The sequence below is a fragment of the Haliotis rubra genome, unplaced genomic scaffold, assembly GCF_003918875.1.
Source record: "Haliotis rubra isolate DU_JTF1 unplaced genomic scaffold, ASM391887v1 Scf489, whole genome shotgun sequence".
NCBI classification, from domain to species: Eukaryota; Metazoa; Mollusca; class Gastropoda; order Lepetellida; family Haliotidae; genus Haliotis; species Haliotis rubra.
Window position 1 is genome coordinate 380,988 of NW_025767178.1, and position 26,156 is coordinate 407,143.

Here is a 26,156-nt window from a genome sequence, read left to right on the forward strand (position 1 = left end):
ACCCCTAGGGACATGTACTGTGACATCTACCACACCCCTAGGGACATGTACACTGACATCTACCACACCACAAGGGCCATGTACTGTGACATCTATCACACCACCAGGGCCATGTACTGTGACATCTACCACACCCTTTGGGACATGTACACTGACATCTACCACACCCCTAGGGACATGTACTGTGACATCTGCCACACCCCTAGGGACATGTACTGTGACATCTACCACACCACTAGGGACATGTACACTGACATCTACCACACCACCAGGGCCATGTACTGTGACATCTACCACACCCTTAGGGACATGTACACTGACATCTACCACAACACCAGGGACATGTACCGTGACATCTACCACACCCCTAGGGACATGTACTGTGACATCTACCACACCCCTAGGGACATGTACACTGACATCTACCACACCACCAGGGACATGTACACTGACATCTACCACACCACCAGGGCCATGTACTGTGACATCTACCATACCCTTAGGGACATGTACACTGACATCTATCACACCACCAGGGACATGTACTGTGACATCTGCCACACCACCAGGGACATGAACTGTGACATCTACCACACCCCTAGGGACATGTACACTGACATCTATCACACCCCTAGGGACATGTACTGTGACATCTGCCACACCACCAGGGACATGTACCGCTAGGGACATCTACCAATAACCACCAGGGACATGTACACTGACATCTATCACACCACCAGGGACATGTACTGTGACATCTGTCACACCACCAGGGACATGAACTGTGACATCTACCACACCACTTAGGGACATGTACACTGACATCTACCACCACCAGGGACATGACACTGTGACATCTACCACACCACTTAGGGACATGTACACTGACATCTACCACACCACCAGGGACATGTACTCGTGACATCTACTACACCATTAGGGACATGTACACTGACATCTACCACACCACCAGGGACATGACACTGTGACATCTACTCACACCACCAGGGACATGAACTGTGACATCTGACCACTGACACCACCAGGGACATGAACTGTGACATCTACCACACCACCAGGGACATGTACTGTGACATCTACCACACCACCTAGGGACATGTAATGTGACATCTACCATACCCTTAGGGACATGTACACTGACATCTATCACACCACCAGGGACATGTACTGTGACATCTACCACACCCCTAGGGACATGTACTGTGACTTCTACCACACCACGACGGACATGTACACTGACATCTATCACACCACCAGGGACATGTACACTGACATCTACCACAACACCAGGGACATGTACACTGACATCTATAACACCACCAGGGCCATGTACACTGACATCTACCACAACACCAGGGACATGTACACTGACATCTATCACACCCCTAGGGACATGTACTGTGACATCTACCACACACTTAGGGACATGTACACTGACATCTACCACACCACCAGGGACATGAACTGTGACATCTACCACACCCATTAGGGACATGTACACTGACATCTACCACACCACCAGGGACATGTACACTGACATCTGTCACACCACTAGGGACATGTACACTGACATCTACCACACCACCAGGGACATGTACTGTGACATCTACCACACCCTTAGGGACATGTACACTGACATCTACCACACCACCAGGGACATGTACACTGACATCTATCACACCACCAGGGACATGTACACTGACATCTACCACACCCCTAGGGACATGTACACTGACATCTATCACACCACCAGGGACATCTGTGACATCTACCACACCCCTTTTAGGGACATGTACTGTGACATCTACCACACCACCAGGGACATGTACACTGACATCTACCACAACACCAGGGACATGTACTGTGACATCTACCATACCCTTAGGGACATGTACTGTGACATCTATCACACCCCTAGGGACATGTACCATGACATCTACCACACCCTTAGGGACATGTACACTGACATCTACCACACCACCAGGGACATGTACCGTGACATCTACCACACCACCAGGGACATGTACACTGACATCTATCACACCACCAGGGACATGTACTGTGACATCTACCACACCCCTAGGGACATGTACACTGACATCTACCACAACACCAGGGACATGTACCGTGACATCTACCACACCACTAGGGACATGTACACTGACATCTACCACACCCTAGGGACATGTACTGTGACATCTACCACACCCCTAGGGACATGTACACTGACATCTATCACACCCTAGGGACATGTACACTGACATCTACCACACCACTAGGGACATGTACTGTGACATCTACCACACCACCAGGGACATGTACTGTGACATCTACCACACCCTAGGGACATGTACAGTGACATCTACCACACCCCTAGGGACATGTACACTGACATCTACCACACCCCCAGGGACATGTACACTGACATCTACCACACCCCTAGGGACATGAACTGTGACATCTACCACACCACCAGGGACATGTACTGTGACATCTACCACACCCCTAGGGACATGTACTGTGACATCTACCACACCACCAGGGACATGTACCACTGACATCTACCACACCACCAGGGACATGTACTGTGACATCTGCCACACCACCCAGGGACATGTACCGCGGACATCTGCCACACCACCAGGGACATGTACACTGACATCTACCACACCACTAGGGACATGTACTGTGACATCTGCCACACCACCAGGGACATGAACTGTGACATCTACCACACCACCAGGGACATGTACTGTGACATCTACCACACCACCAGGGACATGTACTGTGACATCTACCATACCCTTAGGGACATGTACACTGACATCTATCACACCACCAGGGACATGTACTGTGACATCTACCACACCCCTAGGGACATGTACTGTGACATCTACCACACCACCAGGGACATGTACACTGACATCTATCACACCACCAGGGACATGTACACTGACATCTACCACAACACCAGGGACATGTACACTGACATCTATAACACCACCAGGGCCATGTACACTGACATCTACCACAACACCAGGGACATGTACACTGACATCTATCACACCCCTAGGGACATGTACTGTGACATCTACCACACACTTAGGGACATGTACACTGACATCTACCACACCACCAGGGACATGAACTGTGACATCTACCACACCCTTAGGGACATGTACACTGACATCTACCACACCCTTAGGGACATGTACCGTGACATCTACTACACCCCTAGGGACATGTACACTGACATCTACCACACCACCAGGGACATGTACTGTGACATCTACCACACCCTTAGGGACATGTACACTGACATCTACCACACCACAAGGGACATGTACTGTGACATCTATCACACCACCAGGGACATGTACACTGACATCTACCACACCCCTAGGGACATGTACACTGACATCTATCACACCACCAGGGACATGTACTGTGACATCTACCACACCCCTAGGGACATGTACTGTGACATCTACCACACCACCAGGGACATGTACACTGACATCTACCACAACACCAGGGACATGTACTGTGACATCTACCATACCCTTAGGGACATGTACTGTGACATCTATCACACCCCTAGGGACATGTACCATGGCATCTACCACACCCTTAGGGACATGTACACTGACATCTACCACAACACCAGGGACATGTACCGTGACATCTACCACACCACCAGGGACATGTACACTGACATCTATCACACCCCTAGGGACATGTACTATGACATCTACCACACCCCTAGGGACATGTACACTGACATCTACCACACCACCAGGGACATGTACACTGACATCTACCACACTCCTAGGGACATGTACTGTGACATCTACCACACCCCTAGGGACATGTACACTGACATCTATCACACCCCTAGGGACATGTACCGTGACATCTACCACACCACTAGGGACATGTACTGTGACATCTACCACACCACCAGGGACATTGACTTCTACCACAATCCTTAGGGACATGTACACTGACATCTACCACACCCCTAGGGACATGTACACTGACATCTACCACACCCCTAGGGACATGTACACTGACATCTACCACACCCCTAGGGACATGAACTGTGACATCTACCACACCACCAGGGACATGTACTGTGACATCTACCACACCCCTAGGGACATGTACTGTGACATCTACCACACCACCAGGGACATGTACCGTGACATCTACCACACCACCAGGGACATGTACTGTGACATCTGCCACACCACCAGGGACATGAACTGTGACATCTGCCACACCACCAGGGCCATGTACACTGACATCTACCACACCACCAGGGACATGTACCGTGACATCTGCCACACCACCAGGGACATGTACACTGACATCTACCACACCACCAGGGACATGTACACTGACATCTACCACACCCCTAGGGACATGTACACTGACATCTACCACACCACCAGGGACATGTACACTGACATCTACCACACCACCAGGGCCATGTACTGTGACATCTACCACACCACCAGGGACATGTACACTGACATCTATCACACCACCAGGGACATGTACTGTGACATCTGCCACACCACCAGGGACATGAACTGTGACATCTACCATACCCCTAGGGACATGTACACTGACATCTATCACACCCCTAGGGACATGTACTGTGACATCTGCCACACCACCAGGGCCATGTACCGTGACATCTACCACACCACCAGGGACATGTACCGTGACATCTATCACACCACCAGGGACATGTACACTGACATCTGTCACACCACCAGGGACATGAACTGTGACATCTGCCACACCACCAGGGACATGAACTGTGACATCTACCACACCACCAGGGACATGTACACTGACATCTACCACACCACCAGGGACATGTACACTGACATCTACCACACTCCTAGGACATGTAACTGTGACATCTACCACACCCTAGGGACATGTACACTGACATCTATCACACCCCTAGGGACATGTACACTGACATCTACCACACCACTAGGGACATGTACTGTGACATTTCACCACACCACCAGGGACATGTACTGTGACTCTCTACCACACCTTTAGGGACATGTACACTCGACATCTCACCATACCCCTAGGGACATGTACACTGACATCTACCACACCACCAGGACATGCACTGACATCTACCACAACCCCTAGGGACATGAACTGTGACATCTACCACACCACCAGGGACATGTGTACTGTGACATCTACCACACCCTAGGGACATGTACTGTGACATCTACCACACCACCAGGGACATGTACCGTGACATCTACCACACCACCAGGGACATGTACCGTGACATCTGCCCACACCACCAGGGACATGCACCGTGACATCTGCCACACCACCAGGGCCATGTACACTGACATCTACCACACCACCAGGGACATGTACCGTGACATCTGCCACACCACCAGGGACATGTACACTGACATCTACCACACCACCAGGGACATGTACACTGACATCTACCACACCCCCTAGGGACATGTACACTGACATCTACCACACCACCAGGGACATGTACACTGACATCTATCACACCACCAGGGCCATGTAACTGTGACATCTACCATACCCTTAGTGACATGTACACTGACATCTATCACACCACCAGGGACATGTACTGTGACATCTGCCACACCACCAGGGACATGAACTGTGACATCTACCACACCCTTAGGGACATGTACACTGACATCTATCACACCCCTAGGGACGTAATACTGTGACATCTGCCACACCACCAGGGACATGTACCGTGACATCTACCACACCACCAGGGACATGTACACTGACATCTATCACACCACCAGGGACATGTACACTGACATCTACCACACCACCAGGGACATGAACTGTGACATCTGCCACACCACCAGGGACATGAACTGTGACATCTACCACACACTTAGGGACATGTACACTGACATCTACCACACCACCAGGGGACATGAACTGTGACATCTACCACACCCTTAGGGACATGTACACTGACATCTACCACACCACACCAGGGACATGTACCGTGACATCTGACATCTCCACCACTAGGGACATGTACACTGACATCTACCACACCACCAGGGACATGTACTGTGACATCTACCACACCCTTAGGGACATGTACACTGACATCTGTCACACCACCAGGGACATGAACTGTGACATCTGCCACACCACCAGGGACATGAACTGTGACATCTACCACACCACCAGGGACATGTACTGTGACATCTACCACACCACTAGGGACATGTAATGTGACATCTACCATACCCTTAGGGACATGTACACTGACATCTATCACACCACCAGGGACATGTACTGTGACATCTACCACACCCCTAGGGACATGTACTGTGACATCTACCACACCACCAGGGACATGTACACTGACATCTATCACACCACCAGGGGACATGTACACTGACATCTACCACCCACCAGGGACATGTACACTGACATCTATAACACCACCAGGGCCATGTACACTGGCATCTATCACACCCCTAGGGACATGTACTGTGACATCTACCACACACACTTAGGGACATGTACTGCTGACATCTACCACACCACCAGGGACATGAACTGTGACATCTACCATACCCTTAGGGACATGTACACTGACATCTACCACACCACCAGGGACATGTACACTGACATCTGCCACACCACCAGGGACGTAATGCCGTGACATCTACCGCACCACCAGGGACATGTACCGTGACATCTACCACACCACCAGGGACATGTACACTGACATCTGTCACACCACCAGGGACATGTACTGTGACATCTGCCACACCACCAGGGACATGAACTGTGACATCTACCACACACCAGGGACATGTACACTGACATCTACCACACCACCAGGGACATGTACACTGACATCTACCACACTCCTAGGGACATGTACTGTGACATCTACCACACCCCTAGGGACATGTACACTGACATCTATCCACACCACTAGGGACATGTACACTGACATCTACCACACCACTAGGGACATGTACTGTGACATTTACCACACCACCAGGGACATGTACTGTGACATCTACCACACACCCTTAGGGACATGTACACTGACATCTACCACCCTAGGGACATGTACACTGACATCTACCACACCCCTAGGGACATGTACACTGACATCTACCACACCCCTAGGGACATGAACTGTGACATCTACCACACCACCAGGGACATGTACTGTGACATCTACCACACCACTAGGGACATGTACTGTGACATCTACCACACCACCAGGGACATGTACTGTGACATCTACCACACCACCAGGGACATGTACTGTGACATCTGCCACACCACCAGGGACATGTACTGTGACATCTACCACACCACCAGGGACATGTACACTGACATCTACCACACCACCAGGGACATGTACACTGACATCTACCACACCACCAGGGACATGTACACTGACATCTACCACACCCCTAGGGACATGTACACTGACATCTACCACACCACCAGGGACATGTACACTGACATCTATCACACCACCAGGGACGCCATGTGCTGTGACATCTACCATACCCTTAGGGACATGTACACTGACATCTATCACACCACCAGGGACATGTACTGTGACATCTGCCACACCACCAGGGACATGAACTGTGACATCTACCACACCACCAGGGACATGTACACTGACATCTACCACACCCACCAGGGACATGTACTGTGACATCTGCCACACCACCAGGGACATGTACACTGACATCTACCACACCACCAGGGACATGTACCGTGACATCTATCACACCACCAGGGACATGTACTGTGACATCTACCACACCCTTAGGGACATGTACACTGACATCTGTCACACCACCAGGGACATGAACTGTGACATCTGCCACACCACCAGGGACATGAACTGTGACATCTACCACACCACCAGGGACATGTACTGTGACATCTACCACACCACTAGGGACATGTACTGTGACATCTACCATACCCTTAGGGACATGTACACTGACATCTATCACACCACCAGGGACATGTACTGTGACATCTACCACACCCCTAGGGACATGTACTGTGACATCTACCACACCACCAGGGACATGTACACTGACATCTACCACACCACCAGGGACATGTGCACTGACATCTACCACACAACAGCAGGGACATGTACACTGACATCTATAACACCACCAGGGACATGTACACTGACATCTATCACACCCTAGGGACATGTACTGTGACATCTACCACACACTTAGGGACATGTACACTGACATCTACCACACCACCAGGGACATGAACTGTGACATCTACCACACCCTTAGGGACATGTACACTGACATCTACCACACCACCAGGGACATGTACCGTGACATCTACTACACCCTAGGGACATGTACACTGACATCTACCACACCACCAGGGACATGTACTGTGACATCTACCACACCCTTAGGGACATGTACACTGACATCTACCACACCACAAGGGACATGTACTGTGACATCTATCACACCACCAGGGACATGTACACTGACATCTACCACACCCCTAGGGACATGTACACTGACATCTATCACACCACCAGGGACATGTACTGTGACATCTACCACACCCCTAGGGACATGTACTGTGACATCTACCACACCACCAGGGACATGTACACTGACATCTACCACAACACCAGGGACATGTACTGTGACATCTACCATACCCTTAGGGACATGTACTGTGACATCTATCACACCCCTAGGGACATGTACCATGGCATCTACCACACCCTTAGGGACATGTACACTGACATCTACCACAACACCAGGGACATGTACCGTGACATCTACCACACCACCAGGGACATGTACACTGACATCTACCACACCCTAGGGACATAACTGTGACATCTGCCACACCCCTAGGGACATGTATTGTGACATCTACCACAACACCAGGGACATGTACCGTGACATCTACCACACCACCAGGGACATGTGACATCTACCACTCCTAGGGACATACTGTGACATCTACCACACCCTAGGGACATGTACACTGACATCTATCACACCCTAGGGACATGTACGTGACATCTACCACACCACTAGGGACATGTACTGTGACATCTACCACACCACCAGGGACATGTACTGTGACATCTACCACCACCAGGGACATGTACTGTGACATCTACCCACCACCAGGGACATGTACACTGACATCTACCACACCACCAGGGACATGTACTGACATCTACCACACCCCTAGGGACATGTACTGTGACATCTACCACACCACCAGGGACATGTACTGTGACATCTACCACACCACCAGGGACATGTACTGTGACATCTACCACACCCCAGGGACATGTACTGTGACATCTACCACACCACCAGGGACATGTACAGTGACATCTACCACACCACCAGGGACATGTACAGTGACATCTACCACACCACCAGGGACATGTACTGTGACATCTGCCACACCACCAGGGACATGTACTGTGACATCTACCACACCACCAGGGACATCACCACACCACCAGGGACATCTGGACATCACACCACCAGGGACATGTACTGTGACATCTACCACACCACCAGGGACATGTACACTGACATCTACCACAACACCAGGGACATGTACCGTGACATCTGCCACACCACCAGGGACATGTACCGTGACATCTGCCACACCACCAGGGCCATGTACACTGACATCTACCACACCACCAGGGACATGTACCGTGACATCTGCCACACCACCAGGGACATGTACTGTGACATCTACCACACCACCAGGGACATGTACACTGACATCTACCACACCACCAGGGACATGTACTGTGACATCTGCCACACCACCAGGGCCATGTACACTGACATCTTCCACACCACCAGGGACATGTACGTGACATCTGCCACACCACCAGGGCCATGTACACTGACATCTACCACACCACCAGGGACATGTACTGTGACATCTACCAGAATACTATGGACATTCAGTTTATTGAGCTGAAATAAGAAATAGTAGTGTTATGGGAGGTCAGGTATCTGGGAAGTAAATTTTGGCTTGCCCCTGTCCTAGACAAAGTTTCAACTCTGAGCCTTATGTGCCTTTTGAGGTCATATTCACAAAATACAGACTACAATTCAATTTGTAACATATGTTATATTTGGGATTACACTTTCTTTGTAAAGTACAAATTCTTTTGTTGGGTTGAGTCCTATCCGGGATTTGAACCCACACCCTCAGAGTCAGGCACCTAATTGCCAGCACACAAAGTCAGACGCCTAGACCACTCAGCCACAAAAGTACTAGAATCTGTACTTTACTAACAGAGCGTAAACCCAAATATAACATATGTTCTAAATGGCATTGTGTGATCATAAGTACATATTAGTTCCTGTGAAAGTGCCCGTGAAGATCCGGGATATAATTGGTCTTCAGCAACCAAAATGGAAGTCGGACAACTGGTAGTCTAGACTGTGGACTTTGTGTACCCCTCTGATAAGTGTTAATTGGCTATGAAAGTACACAAAGTCCACAGTCTAGACTACCAGTTGTCAGACGTCCATTTTTGTGGAAGCCGCAGTGGCTGAGCTGTCTAGGCATCTGACTTTGTGTGCTGGCGATTAGATGCCTGACTCTGAGGGTGTTGGTTCGAATCCCGGATGGGACTCAACCCAACAAAAATACTAGAATTTGTACTTTACAAAGAAAGTGTAATCCCAAATATAACGTGTTACATTTGACCACATTCTAAATGGCATTGTGTACTTCATACAATTCAATTTGAACCAAATATAAGGAGATAAGAAGAAACATGCATCCACAGTTCAGCTTCTTCTGTCTGGCACTTTCAGAGGAGAATATTGTTAGAAAGCAAAATAAAATCATTTTGAGAGACATAGAAAAGTAAGATGTGAAATTGGGTCAGAAATAGCTGGAGTTTTTAGAAATAGTTCCTGTGTTATATTGCAAATCTGAATCAAAGGGACAGTGCATCAGTGGTGATGTGTACTTTTTATTATGCATAAAATCATTTCTGAGTGTGACATCAAGTCTTTAGCTTAGCTTGATTCAGTTCTCAAACCAAACTCAAACCAAAACAATAGGGCTCCTCACAGCAAAGCTGACAATGAAAGTGCTGTGCAGAAGCAGTTTCAATGACATATTTTCTTGAAGGCAAACTGAAGAGAAATTTTTTTGTGTTTTTGCATGGATAGTTCCAAAATTGTAATTCCAACTTGACGAGAATAGCTAGTCTTTTTTATTCAAGCCAAGATTACCACTTAAATGTGCCTCGGTGGTATGAAGCCAATCTTGAGCCCGTGTCACATTGTCACATCTCATTCAGTCTATTTATGTTCTTTTCATCTGTGGTAATTCAAATAAAAACTCTTCTCACAAAACAAGGGAGCAGAGTACGCTGTTGCTGTTTACAAACAATGCCTCAGGACAGTCAGTATACAGACCTCTTGAACAAATTACATTTGTCAACAAGAAATTGATCCAGTTATTTCTGAGGAAAAGCTGCTTATTCACAGTGTTCTTTGAGGAAATTTAAGAGCACAGTGAAAATGTAAAGCATAAATCAAGGTTACAACATCACACACTAGCCCCTAGCTTTATACCATATTTAATTACATTTCAACTGAAACTGAAAGATTTTCCTAACCATGTGTTTTTTATAGGGTCTCTTTAGGGTGGCAATACTGAAAATCAGATTTGAGGCTCTTCACAAACAAACAAGATGTCATCATTGGTGAGATGGTCATGTTTCAATTTCAGAGTTCCAGTGGTGTTTCTGGGGAGATGATAAACGACACCAAAAGTAAATATGTATTCATTCACCATCATATGGTCATAAACCCATATGTTAGCTAGCAACACACCTCTCAAGCACCACATACATAATGATTGTAAAGAAAACCACATGTGACATGTTTTTAACAAATAAACTGAATTTTTTCACTAAAACTTACAAGGTGTACAGAACAGGAGAATTGAGTATGAAACACTTGCAGAACGGTACTGTTTCTTTTCTACCATCCATCTGAGACAACGACCATGCCCTGATTCACCACAGAACAGACAGAGAGAGCTATTGGGATGCTGCAGATGGGAGCAACACCGGGCCATGTTGCATGAATTATGGGATGCACAAAGTGCACTATTACCAGACTGGTCACACAGTGTTCAAGAGCATGATGTTGATGCGTGAACATCGACACAGAGGATTGAGGTGGTGTGCAGAGCTGTTTGTCAACAACGTGCACGTCTTGAACTGGCCAGCAAGATTTTCTGGCATGTTGCCAATAAAGCTCCTCTAGCATCATCATTCATCATCGTTATATGAAGCATGTAATGTTTCAGTTTCATTGATGTAGTGCCCTCTGATGCCACCACTGCTGATTATGTCAGGTGCCGAAAAAGCAGGTGAGGTGAGGTCAAAAAGGGTTAAACTGATTCCAGATTATTAACACACTCTATACTGACTCTTATCTTACTAGCCCCCATGTTTTATTTCCCTAATGTCATGCAGGGACACAAGTCAAGACATCTTTTGGCATTACACAGGTTTTCAGGGCAAACATTCTATCCGCTGTCCAACAAAGATGTGCAAATATTGTGCAACAAAGATGTCACCAGCTGTTGAAACATGAAGATCACTTGATCACTTCATACAAAATACACCTGCCTTAATGTGCAACTAGATGATTGTACTCACCAAGTACTTGTTGTATTTGATGAGGTGCTTGTAGTCCCTCCACATAACAGCTAGGCGAGGCACAGAGCTACAAATCTTGTCAACAGGGCGGCAGTCTGAGGGGTCAAGCGTGGACACACTATGTCCGACTTGGATAATGTTCTGATGGAATTGGCTCATCTAGGTGAACACAGTAAAGTTACACCAACATTGCAGCATTTCAGTTTGTTCAAGTTGTATGTGGGTAAAATGTGAATGTCTCCAAAGTTAAAAAAATAAGATTGACAAAATAAAACAAATGCTTCATTGGCAATCATTCAGAGTGGCAATCAAATTTCATGTGAGTGAAAAAGAAGCAATATCAATGCTTTAATTGTAAAATAGTGCACAACATTTAGCCACACATATCCGTTCACCACTTTGTACCCAACATGTTCTTGAGTCATCTCTCCTAGATGCTCCTTGAGACATAGCAGACTGGGAATGACAGAGAGTTCTAGATGTTGTCCCAGATTCTCTTACAGGTAAAGCAGTTAGAATTTAGAGACAGAGGCTATTGCGCTGCTCAGGGCAGTAGGTAGAGTTGGAGAGTACTAATGACCCAGAGAACTGGAACAGATGTTCAAAGTTCCAGCCAAAATAGTGTAGACACCTGCCAACAGGTATGTTGTATACAGAGGCTTTGTTGTTTCTGCTCAAGTTCCAAGTATCTGAAATAGAGGACTCGTTGCAAACCACTCATTGGTCTGTTTTGAGTCAGAGCAGAAGTTGTCTCAACCTGACCTTTGGCTTACTGGGCTTTTTGTCTTATGGTTGCAGGATGTCCGTCTGCAGTACTATGAGCCACAATCCTAGGGTAAGAGAGCCAAACACAGGTCTAAAATACAGCAAGTTTTCTTTAGGCGACAAGAAGAGGCTCGGGGTGAGGAGCAAATGCTCTTGGACACCCTGTCCTGAAACAGCAAATAAAATCAGGCAGGACTTGATGTGGAACATAATGACCATCTAGAATGAGGTGCTTAGCAATGCTGAGGAAGAGTCTGAAGCAGTTTTTGTTCCTGGTAAATCAAAGCTTGAGACAGTCACTGACACTGGGAATATGCTTGGTGGTTGTAGTTACAGTTCCACTATCCATGGCAAGTATCTCTGATACTGGTCCTGTTGGTTCCCTGGAGAAGGGTGTGGTGCATCCATTGAAGGTGGGAACTGAGAGAGAAGCTGACAGGTGAGGAAACTTGTAGGCACCTGCTGTCAATGTTGCTGATGAGGTGGTGCAGGCGGTGCTGTACTGGAGCTAGAGGCACAGAAGCCTGGGCCCCTATTCTCGAAAAGGAAAGGATCCTAGCCCTAGGATATCCTCCAAAGTTAAACTTTGATCCTAGGGTCTAGGATAGGTCAGGTGTGCTCCGGAAACGAAGCCCACCCCTCACTTTTGGGACTAAGTCCGAATCGTTTCCATGGAAACCGGGAAAAATAAAAATACCAAAAATCTGTGAAGAGCAAAAGGCACCACTTTAGGATCTGTTTGATATATCTACCAAGTTTTGTTGAAAAATACTGAACAGTTCTTGAGTTATGCTCCGGAAACGGGAAGCCCACCCTTCTTTAAGACTAAGTCCAAAACGTTTCCATGGAAACCGAGAAAAATAAAATGACAATAACCTGTAAATAGCAAAAGGCACCACCTTAGGTTATGTTTGACATACCTACCAATTTGGGTTGAAAAATATCGAACGGTTTTGAGTTATGCTCCTGAAACAAAATGATTCTACGGACGGACGGATCGGACAGACGGACGAGGCGACGACTATATCCCAAATATAAATCTGCAAATAGCAAAAGGCACAACTTTAGGATGTGTTTGATATATCTACCAAGTTTTGTTGAAATATATTATAACGGTTTTTGAGTTGTGCTCGAAAGCGAAAGCAATCCTTACTTTTTGAGACTAAGTCCAAAATGTTTCCATGGAAACCAAGAAAAATAAAAATGCCAAAAATCTGCAAATAGCAAAAGGCACAACTTTAGGATCTGTTTGATATATCTACCAAGTTTTGTTGAAAAATTTTGAATGGTTCTTGAGTTATGCTCCGGAAACGAAGCCCACCCCTCACTTTTGGGATAAAGTCCGAATCGTTTCCATGGAAACCGGGAAAAATAAAAATGACAAAAATCTGCAAATAGCAAAAGGCACAACTTTAGGATGTGTTTGATATATCTACCAAGTTTTGTTGAAAAATTTTGAATGGTTCTTGAGTTATGCTCGAAAGCGAAGCCCACCACTCACTTTTGGGATAAAGTCGAATCGCTTCCATGGAAACCGGGAAAAATAAAAATACCAAAAATCCGTGAAGAGCAAAGGCACCACTTTGGGATCTGCCTCACATATCTGCCAAGTTCTGCTGAAAGATATTAAGAAGTTTTAGCGCAGTGCTCGAAACGAAACCTACCCCTCCCTTTTGAGACTAAGTCCAAATTGTTTCCATGGAAACTGAGAAAATAACAAATCACAAATATCTGTGGAATAGCAAAGGCACCACTTTGGCATCTGCCTCACATATCTGCCAAGTTTTGCTGAAAGATATTAAGAAGTTTTCGTTGTGTTCGAAACGAAAACCCATCCCTTCCTTTTTGAGACAAGTCTGAATCATTTCCATGGAAACCAAAAAAATAATAAATCACAAATATCTGCAAATAGCAAAAGGCACCACTTCAAGATCTGCCTCACATATCTGCCAAGTTTTGCTGAAAGATATAGAGATGTTTTTGAGTTGTGCTCCGGAAACGAAGCCCACCCCTCACTTTTGGGACTAAGTCCGAATCGTTTCCATGGAAACCGGGAAAAATAAAAATACCAAAAATCTGTAAAAAGCAAAAGGCACCACTTTAGGATCTGTTTGATATATCTACCAAGTTTTGTTGAAAAATACTGAACGGTTCTTGAGTTATGCTCCGGAAACGAAGCCCACCCTTCTTTAAGACTAAGTCCAAAACGTTTCCATGGAAACCGAGAAAATAAAAATGACAATAACCTGTAAATAGCAAAGGCACCACCTTAGGTTATGTTTGACATACCTACCAATTTGGGTTGAAAAATATCGAACGGTTTTGAGTTATGCTCCGGAAACAAAATGATTACGGACGGACGGACGGACAGACGGACAGGCGGACGGCGGCGACTATATCCCAAATATAAATCTGCAAATAGCAAAGGCACAACTTTAGGATGTGTTTGATATATCTACCAAGTTTTGTTGAAATATATTATCACGGTTTTTGAGTTGTGCTCGGAAACGAAAGCAACTCCTTACTTTTGAGACTAAGTCTGAATCGTTTCCATGGAAACCAAGAAAATAAAAATGCCAAAAATCTGCAAATAGCAAAAGGCACAACTTTAGGATCTGTTTGATATATCTACCAAGTTTTGTTGAAAATTTTTGAATGGTTCTTGAGTTATGCTCTGGAAACGAAGCCCACCACTCACTTTTGGGATAAAGTCGAATCGTTTCCATGGAAACCAAGAAAAATAAAATGCCAAAATCTGCAAATAGCAAAAGGCACAACTTTAGGATCTGTTTGATATATCTACCAAGTTTTGTTGAAAAATTTTGAATGGTTCTTGAGTTATGCTCGGAAGCGAAGCCCACCACTCACTTTTGGGATAAAGTCGAATCGTTTCCATGGAAACCCGGAAAAATAAAAAATACCAAAAATCCGTGAAGAGCAAAAGGCACCACTTTAGGATCTGTTTGATATATCTACCAAGTTTTGTTGAAAAATACTGAACAGTTCTTGAGTTATGCTCGGAAGCAGAAGCCCACCCTTCTTTAAGACTAGAAGTCCAAAAGCGTTTCCATGGAAACCGAGAAAATAAAATGACAATAATCTGTAAATAGCAAAAGGCACCACCTTAGGTTATGTTTGACATACCTACCAATTTGGGTTGAAAAATGCTCGAGCGGTTTTGAGTTATGCTCCGGAAACAAAATGATTACGGACTGGACGGAGGGCCAGACCAGACGGACAGGCGGACGAAGGCGACGACTATATCCCACCGCGTACATGCGGTGGGATAAAAAATAAGATTGACAAAATAAAACAAATGCTTCATTGGCAATCATTCAGAGTGGCAATCAAATTTCATGTGAGTGAAAAAGAAGCAATATCAATGCTTTAATTGTAAAATAGTGCACAACATTTAGCCACACATATCCGTTCACCACTTTGTACCCAACATGTTCTTGAGTCATCTCTCCTAGATGCTCCTTGAGACATAGCAGACTGGGAATGACAGAGAGTTCTAGATGTTGTCCCAGATTCTCTTACAGGTAAAGCAGTTAGAATTTAGAGACAGAGGCTATTGCGCTGCTCAGGGCAGTAGGTAGAGTTGGAGAGTACTAATGACCCAGAGAACTGGAACAGATGTTCAAAGTTCCAGCCAAAATAGTGTAGACACCTGCCAACAGGTATGTTGTATACAGAGGCTTTGTTGTTTCTGCTCAAGTTCCAAGTATCTGAAATAGAGGACTCGTTGCAAACCACTCATTGGTCTGTTTTGAGTCAGAGCAGAAGTTGTCTCAACCCTGACCTTTGGCTTACTGGGCTTTTTGGCTTATGGTTGCAGGATGTCCGCCTGCAGTACTATGAGCCACAATCCTAGGGTAGAGAGAGCCAAACACAGGTCTAAAATACAGCAAGTTTTCTTTTAAGCGACAGGAAGAGGCTCGGGGTGAGGAGCAAATGCTCTTGGACACCCTGTCCTGAAACAGCAAATAAAAATCAGGCAGGACTTGATGTGGAACATAATGACCATCTAGAATGAGGTGCTTAGCAATGCTGGGAGGGAAGAGTCTGAAGCAGTTTTTTGTTCCTGGTAAATCAAAGCCTGAGACAGCCACTGACACTGGGCATATGCTTGGTGGTTGTAGTTACAGTTCCACTATCCATGGCAAGTATCTCTGATACTGGTCCTGTTGGTTCCCTGGAGAAGGGTGTGGTGCATCCATTGAAGGTGGGAACTGAGAGAGAAGCTGACAGGTGAGGAAACTTGTAGGCACCACCTGCTGTCAATGTTGCTGATGAGGTGGTGCAGGCGGTGCTGTACTGGAGCTAGAGGCACAGAAGCCTGGGCCCCTATTCTCGAAAGGATCTTAGCCCTAGGATATCCTTACTTTGATCCCTAGGGTCTAGGATAGGTCAGGTGTGAATGTCTCCAAAGTTAAACAAGAGTCATCAGAAGATGACATATCCCCCGGCCTCCACATCTTTGAAAGAACAAATCATCTGACAGTTACTTTAAGTCCAGCTTGATTTTAGACTAATGCAAATCGTTTCCATGGAAATCATGAAAAAATAAATGACAAAAATCTGCGAATAGCAAAAGGCACCACTTTGGGATCTGCCTCACATATCTGCCAAGTTCTGCTGAAAGATATTAAGAAGTTTTTCGCGTTGTCTCGAAAGCTAAACCTACCCCTCCCTTTTGAGACTAAGTCCAAATTGTTTCCATGGAAACTGAGAAAATAACAAATCACAAATATCTGTGAATAGCAAAAGGCACCACTTTGGCATCTGCCCACATATCTGCCAAGTTTTGCTGAAAGATATTAAGAAGTTTCAGCGTTGTGTTCGGAAACGTAAACCCATCCCTTCCTTTTGAGACAAGTCTGAATCATTTCCATGGAAACCAAAAATAATAAATCACAAATATCTGCAAATAGCAAAGGCACCACTTCAAGATCTGCCTCACATATCTGCCAAGTTTTTTGCTGAAAGATAAAGAGATGTTTTTGAGTTGTGCTCGGAAGCGAGAGCCCACCCCTCACTTTTGGGACTAAGTCCGAATCGTTTCCATGGAAACCGGGAAAATAAAATACCAAAAATCTGTGAAGAGCAAAAGGCACCACTTTAGGATCTGTTTGATATATCTACCAAGTTTTGTTGAAAAATACTGAACAGTTCTTGAGTTATGCTCGAGGAAACGAAGCCCACCTCCTTCTTTAAGACTAAGTCCAAAACGTTTCCATGGAAACCGAGAGAAAATAAAAATGACAATAATCTGTAAATAGCAAAGGCACCACCTTAGGTTATGTTTGACATACCTACCAATTTGGGTTGAAAAATATCGAGAGCGGTTTTGAGTTATGCTCCGGAAACAAAATGATTCTGGACGGACGGACGAGTTGAATGGACAGACAGGCGAGACGAGGCTTATGACTATATCCCAAATATAAATCTGCAAATAGCAAAAGGCACAACTTTAGGATGTGTTTGATATATCTACCAAGTTTTGTTGAAATATATTATACGGTTTTGAGTTGTGTCTCGAAAGCGAAAGCAATCCTTACTTTTGAGACTAAGTCTGAATCGTTTCCATGGAAACCAAGAAAAAATAAAAATGCCAAAAATCTGCAAATAGCAAAAAAGGCAATAACTTTAGGATCTGTTTGATATATCTACCAAGTTTTGTTGAAAAATTTTGAATGGTTCTTGAGTTATGCTCACGAAAACGGCCCACCACTCACTTTTGGGATAAAGTCCAATCGCTTCCATGGAAACCAAGAAAAATAAAAATGCCAAAAATCTGCAAATAGCAAAAGGCACAACTTTAGGATCTGTTTGATATATCTACCAAGTTTTGTTGAAAATTTTTGAATGGTTCTTGGAGTTATGCTCCGAGAGCGACGGCCCGACCCACTCACTTTTGGGATAAAGTCCGAATCGCTTCCATGGAAACCGGGAAAAAAAAATACCAAAAATCTGTGAAGAGCAAAAGGCACAACTTTAGGATCTGTTTGATATATCTACCAAGTTTTGTTGAAAAAATACTGAACAGTTCTTGAGTTATGCTCCGGAAAGCGAAGCCCACCCTTCTTTAAGACTAAGTCCAAAACGTTTCCATGGAAACCGAGAAAATAAAAATGACAATAATCTGTAAATAGCAAAAGGCACCACCTTAGGTTATGCGTTTGACATACCTACCAATTTGGGTTGAAAAATATCGAAGCGGTTTTGAGTTATGCTCTGAAACAAAATGATTACGGACGGACGGACGGACGGACGGACAGGACGGACGAGGCGACGACTATATCCCACCGCATTACATGCCGGGTGGGATAAAATAAGATTGACAAAATAAAACAAATGCTTCATTGGCAATCATTCAGAGTGGCAATCAAATTTCATGTGAGTGAAAAAGAAGCAATATCAATGCTTTAATTGTAAAATAGTGCACAACATTTAGCCACACATATCCGTTCACCACTTTGTACCCAACATGTTCTTGAGTCATCTCTCCTAGATGCTCCCTTGAGACATAGCAGACTGGGAATGACAGAGAGTTCTAGATGTTGTCCCAGATTCTCTTACAGGTAAAGCAGTTAGAATTTAGAGACAGAGGCTATTGCGCTGCTCAGGGCAGTAGGTAGAGTTGGAGAGTACTAATGACCCAGAGAACTGGAACAGATGTTCAAAGTTCCAGCCAAAATAGTGTAGACACCTGCCAACAGGTATGTTGTATACAGAGGCTTTGTTGTTTCTGCTCAAATTCCAAGTATCTGAAATAGAGGACTCGTTGCAAACCACTCATTGGTCTGTTTTGAGTCAGAGCAGAAGTTGTCTCAACCTGACCTTTGGCTTACTGGGCTTTTGGCTTATGGTTTGCAGGATGTCCGTCTGCAGTACTATGAGCCACAATCCTAGGGTAAGAGAGCCAAACACAGGTCTAAAAATACAGCAAGTTTTCTTTAGGCGACAAGAAGAGGCTCGGGTGAGGAGCAAATGCTCTTGGACACCCTGTCCTGAAACAGCAAATAAAATCAGGCAGGACTTGATGTGGAACATAATGACCATCTAGAATGAGGTGCTTAGCAATGCTGAGGAAGAGTCTGAAGCAGTTTTTGTTCCTGGTAAATCAAAGCTTGAGACAGTCACTGACACTGGGAATATGCTTGGTGGTTGTAGTTACAGTTCCACTATCCATGGCAAGTATCTCTGATACTGGTCCTGTTGGTTCCCTGGAGAAGGGTGTGGTGCATCCATTGAAGGTGGGAACTGAGAGAGAAGCTGACAGGTGAGGAAACTTGTAGGCACCTGCTGTCAATGTTGCTGATGAGGTGGTGCAGGCGGTGCTGTACTGGAGCTAGAGGCACAGAAGCCTGGGCCCCTATTCTCGAAAGGATCCTAGCCCTAGGATATCCTTACTTTGATCCTAGGGTCTAGGATAGGTCAGGTGTCCTACCTTATTCTCGAAAAGTATCTTAACGTTAGGATATCCTAACTTAGGACACATACCAGGATAGGTTCTGACTTGTCCTAAGTCTATGTTAGTGGAAACCAACATGCTGTGGAACTTTTTTGTTACCGTATATGACCGTCTATAAGATGACCCAATGGATAAGACAACCCCCAAACTTGACCCTTAAAATCAGTGTCAAAATGGTATGTTTCGTCTCCCGCGATGGGGTCCTAATCGCGGCAAACACAGACTACAGACAACTGGCAGTTACCAATAATTATAACTTTGGTCCACATTATTCAAAGAATTCACAATCATATATATTGTGTCTACTCACGGATTGAAACGAAGTGTAGTTGACAGAAAATGCATAATATATTTTGATGTTGTCAAACAAAATAACTCGCCAAAGTTACATTTGAATTTACAACAGCATACAGTTTTTATGAGTTAAGAAGAGTTTTTTTAGTTTATATTATCAATTTATCGGTAATGCATAGACATACTTGTTGCAATACACATATTCTTTAGATCTACAAAGGAGATTTGTTCAGTTCTTACCTATTCTATCCCTTTTTATTCACAACATTGCTCTTTTCTGTCACATTGCTGTGAAATGTCAATGTCAAGGCCAACTCGATAAGGGAAGTAACTCCTGCTTATTTCCTAGGTGAATTTTCACTTTGTGAGATGACGCATAATGGGAGTTTAAGTCATGACTTCATAAAAAACACACAAATAAAATGAAAATATTTTTTGCACATATCTTATTGCTTTTTTGGCAGACTTTCAAACTCTGAAGAGAGATGTTATCTCCTTGTTTAATAAATGAATTTGATGTGATGAAAATATCGAATATATATAACAATACTTAGATCTCATTAAATATTATAAATCTATTCATGTATGAGTTCACTCTATTTTTCTGGATAAAAGATATGGATTTTAATTATAACTATTATCAATTATGATTTCTTCTAGATCTAGTAAGTCCATCGAAAGCTGAATTTCACCGCTTTCAAGCTTTTCACTTTGATTTCTAGTCTTACCATTTATCCTGTAAACGAGATTGTAGTTTTTTTATGTGTTTTTCATGCAATGAATCATGGGTAATATTTAGGTGAATCCCCAACTTAATGAAGGTTTTTCTATCTCACCTACTGAAGAGCTCGCTATCCTAGCTAGGATCGGTAGCTCAAGTTAGGACAGGGATAGGATCGTTTCGAGAATGGGTCTTGTCCTAACGGTAGGAAGTCCTAACTCCTGTCCTTAACTAGTTAGGATGTCTTAGCTGGGACACTTTCGAGAATAGGCACCCTGGGTGGATGACTGAAAAAAATAGCATGCTGGGTACAATGTGGTCGGCATGTGTTTGTGGGAATGTTCTACATTGTCCTACACTGTTCAATGATTGAAGCAAGAAGGAATATTTGACTGTTGTGTTTGCCTGTTTTTGTTTGTTGTTCAATGCTGCATTTAGCAATATTCCAGCTATACAACGGTGGTCTGTAAATAACCAAGTATGGACCAGACAATCCTGTGATCAACATCATGAGCATCTTTCAATGCAACTGGGATACGATGACATGTGTCAACAAAGTCAGTAAGCCTCATCTCCTGATCCTGCTAGCCGCCTCTTACGACAAGCATGGGTTGCTGAAGACCAATTCTTACCTGGATCTTCACAGGATGTTGTGTAGGAATAAATCAAATATGTAATTTTTATGATAAAATTGATATTTTATACTTATCCTGACTCATGCTATGTTGCCTATCTCCCTTCTCCTTTCGACGGTTACATGGAAACTTGAATCCCTAGTTTCCCTTAAGAGAACGTAAAATCACTCACCCACGAGTTGCCTCCATTTTCCCATCAAAAGCCGAGCTCTCATCACTCTCTCCTGAATAAACCTACACTAGGGCCTACAGTGAATCCCGTAGTTCTGAGACGGATGGGCGGGTCCTTTAGATCATGAGTCAGGATAAGTATAAAATATGAATTTTATCATAAAAATTAGATATTTTCCCTTATACCCTGACTCATGCTATATTGCTAACCGAATCCAACAGAATAGGTTCTTGTTGAGGCTTCCAAAAATCCTGATGTCAATCGGGGACCACCTTCTCTTAAATCAATAGAAGTTCTTACAGATTTTGTGGATTTTAGATAATCTAGTACGCCTCGATGTCTAGTTATCTAGAACGATCCATATGTTAAGGTAAGGACTATTACCGAAACTGAATCGCGACCCATATGTTAGACAAGGACTATGACCAAAACTGAGTCTAAATCACTCATGCGGATACGTCTTTTGTAGCAATGTCTTGAAGATAGTGGTTTCCAAACACTGTGTCCGATTTCCAAAAGCAGCCTCCCATGATGGATGATAAAGAGCAATTCCCAAGTAGTGGGAGTGTCGAGGCTAATGCTCTAACTTCGTGTGAGTTGGAGGCTCTAGGAGGATGCTTTGAAAGCTCGTAGGAGGACAGCTCTTATCCAAAACGAGAGAGTAGTTCGGGAGACTTCAATAATTGTGTCGGGTGATAGTGGGATAAAGAGACGCTTAAACTTTCTCCTTCTTGTAGCAGTCTGTTGTAAGTAGATTTTCAAAGCTCTGACTGGGCAGAGGAACAAATCTTCTGTATCTTGTGGTCCAAGGACCGTAGACAATGCTGGGACGTAGAATTGTCGATCTTGTTGACTAGGTAGCTGATTCTTTGCTATGACGTCCCATCTGAGACCCAAGTGGACTGCTGTATGCTCTCCGGAGACTCGACCTAGTTCTGTATTTCTGACAATCTAGCTGCTGTAGCTAAGGCGAGGAGGAATAATTTCTTCTGAGTTAACAGCTCAAAAGTTGTGTCTCTCAATGGTTCATAGTCATCGCTGATAAGATGTTGCAGCACTATGTTGAGGTCCAATGCTGGAGCTCTAAACATTTGCTGCTGGTCTTCTAGTGTAAATTACCTCAATAGAGTGTCGATTTCAGGTACTTTGGTGAGTTTGACTCCCGTATCCATGGTGATGACAGAGCTGATCGCCGCCAAGTATGTTGAGAGTGTATATCCCTTCAGGTGTCTACTAGCCCTTAGATGACATAAATATTCTGCTACTTGAGGATGTGTAGCTTTCACAGCCGAAAATCCTTTGCGTGAAGCAAACTGGTCGAAACTCCACTTATCATCATAGAGGTTCCAAGTTGGAAATCAAGTTCTCGCTGGCCAGTAGGGTGCGACCAAAATCAGTCGTATGACATGGTCTGGGCGATCTTGTGTAGAAATTGAGGTAATAGGATCGGTGGTGAGAATGCGTACGCATTCAGTTCCTCCCAAGATATGGCTAGAGCGTCGAGAGCCCATGCTTGTGGATCTGGTACTGGTGAGACGAACGTTGCAATCTGATAGTTGAAGCATGTCACAAAAGAAACACAATTATGGGTTTTGTTTCAAGTGTAATTAGCCATGTGGCCGAGGAAATTCCAAAGGGGAGGACCCTCCACTGGTAGTGGTGCCTTTGATACAGGAATCGTACATACTTCCTCGAGGCTGGATGTATAGGGATGTGCAGATCTTGTAGATCTATGCTGGCTAGGTAGTCGTTGGGTCTGATTAGATATCACAATTGTGGTAAGTGCAGCATCTTGAATTTGTCAGGTTTTAGTACATAGTCTAGTTTGAAACGCTTCATATTGTAGATTAGGCGGAACTCTTCCTTGGAGTTCTTTTTCGGTACTAGGATAAAGCCTGGAGTGAGACTGCGTTGATTTAGGATTTCTACAGCATTTTTCACTAGCAGCGAGTCAATGGCCTCTGTCAACTTGATCCGTTGTAGTTCGGGGTATTGATATACCTGTGGATTGACAGTAAGAGGTGCTGTTGCCTTGAGCTGAATCTCGTATCCTTCACGCAACACATGTAGGACGTAGTCGTCTTTCAGCATTATCCAATTTTTCCAGTAATACCCTAGAAGTCCACCCACGGTTGATGGTTGTACAGGAACGGGTGGGGGTGGAACGGACCAATCGTTCTGAACCTGATCTTCACTGACGAGAGGAACGGGAGAACCCCGATGAGCGGACTCTCCCGGATCGTCCACTTCAGTTAAAGGATGAGCGGTGAAAATTGACAGATTTGCCTCAAGTTGTTGATCAAGGCTACGTTGATGGCCCAGGATCTAGCCAGCCCGAAGAAGGTCAATCCCGTAGTCGTGTCTAAATTTGCCAGCTTTTTATATTCCACTCTATAGCTGCTTGACTTAGAGTCGCTGAGGAGATGAAAGTCATCGTCTATTTCCGGCGCTCTGAAGAAACGCTCCATATTGTGCAAGGGAAATTTTCTCCCATTAAATGCCGGAGTATGTTGCCCTTGAGATTTGGTAGCATTCACGAATGCTGACTTGAGGTTAGATGGGACCTTGAATGGAGTCGCCGAGAGATTCCGTTGGGAGTAGAGTGGTAAAGAGGAATATGTGATTCTGTTGCACGTTCTTGTTGTTGCATGGCTGAAAAGACTTGTCTGATAATGTTTGTCACAAAGTCCTGATCCAACTGTAGCCTGTCATTCTACGGATGGTTCGCGAACGCTTATTGGAGGTCGTTTGTGTAGATGGGTTCGCGAATGCATTCGTGAATTATATATTTCTCTGTGCAGGTAGAGATACAGTAGACTGACTGCTGGTTGACTGGTTCGCGAATCCTTTCGCGAATTGGGTAAAACGTGTGTAGAATCAGTGATGGGTTCGCGAACACTTTCTCAGAATGTGTGGAGACACGGGTAGATTCAGTAGACTGAGGTGTAGCTGGTTGATTGTTGGCTGACGGGTTCGCTAACCCTTTTGCAGATCATGTCGAGTTGACTGACGGGTTCGTGAACCCTGATGGTGTGGAGGAAGATCTACTTTGAGATGACTCCTATTTTCCTCGATGCTGGAACAGTTGATGGTTGTTTTGCGAACCTGTGTTCGCGAACCTTGAGGTGTTAGTTGTTGTTGTCTTCTGTGAAGTTATCACACTTATCTGCAGTTCGAGAACCGGTGGTGATGTGTCTGTATCATCTAATGCCGTCAAGGCATTCTCAAACGATGTAGTCTAATTGGGAGACTTCGTTGGTCTAGTAGATCTAGATGAATGATGTGATGAT

At 44.9% G+C, this 26,156-nt stretch overlaps 1 protein-coding gene across 2 annotated transcripts in view; it reads right to left on the bottom strand.

Annotated features, from left to right (window-relative positions):
• Positions 1-26,156, bottom strand: part of LOC124291269 (TATA box-binding protein-associated factor RNA polymerase I subunit C-like) — a 100,060-nt gene that overhangs the window by 26,149 nt on the left and 47,755 nt on the right. For both annotated transcript variants that reach the window (XM_046728239.1, XM_046728237.1), the window contains exon 4: positions 12,803-12,961. In XM_046728239.1, the coding sequence (XP_046584195.1) occupies positions 12,803-12,961 (159 nt within the window). The remainder of the gene's footprint in view (positions 1-12,802; positions 12,962-26,156) is intronic.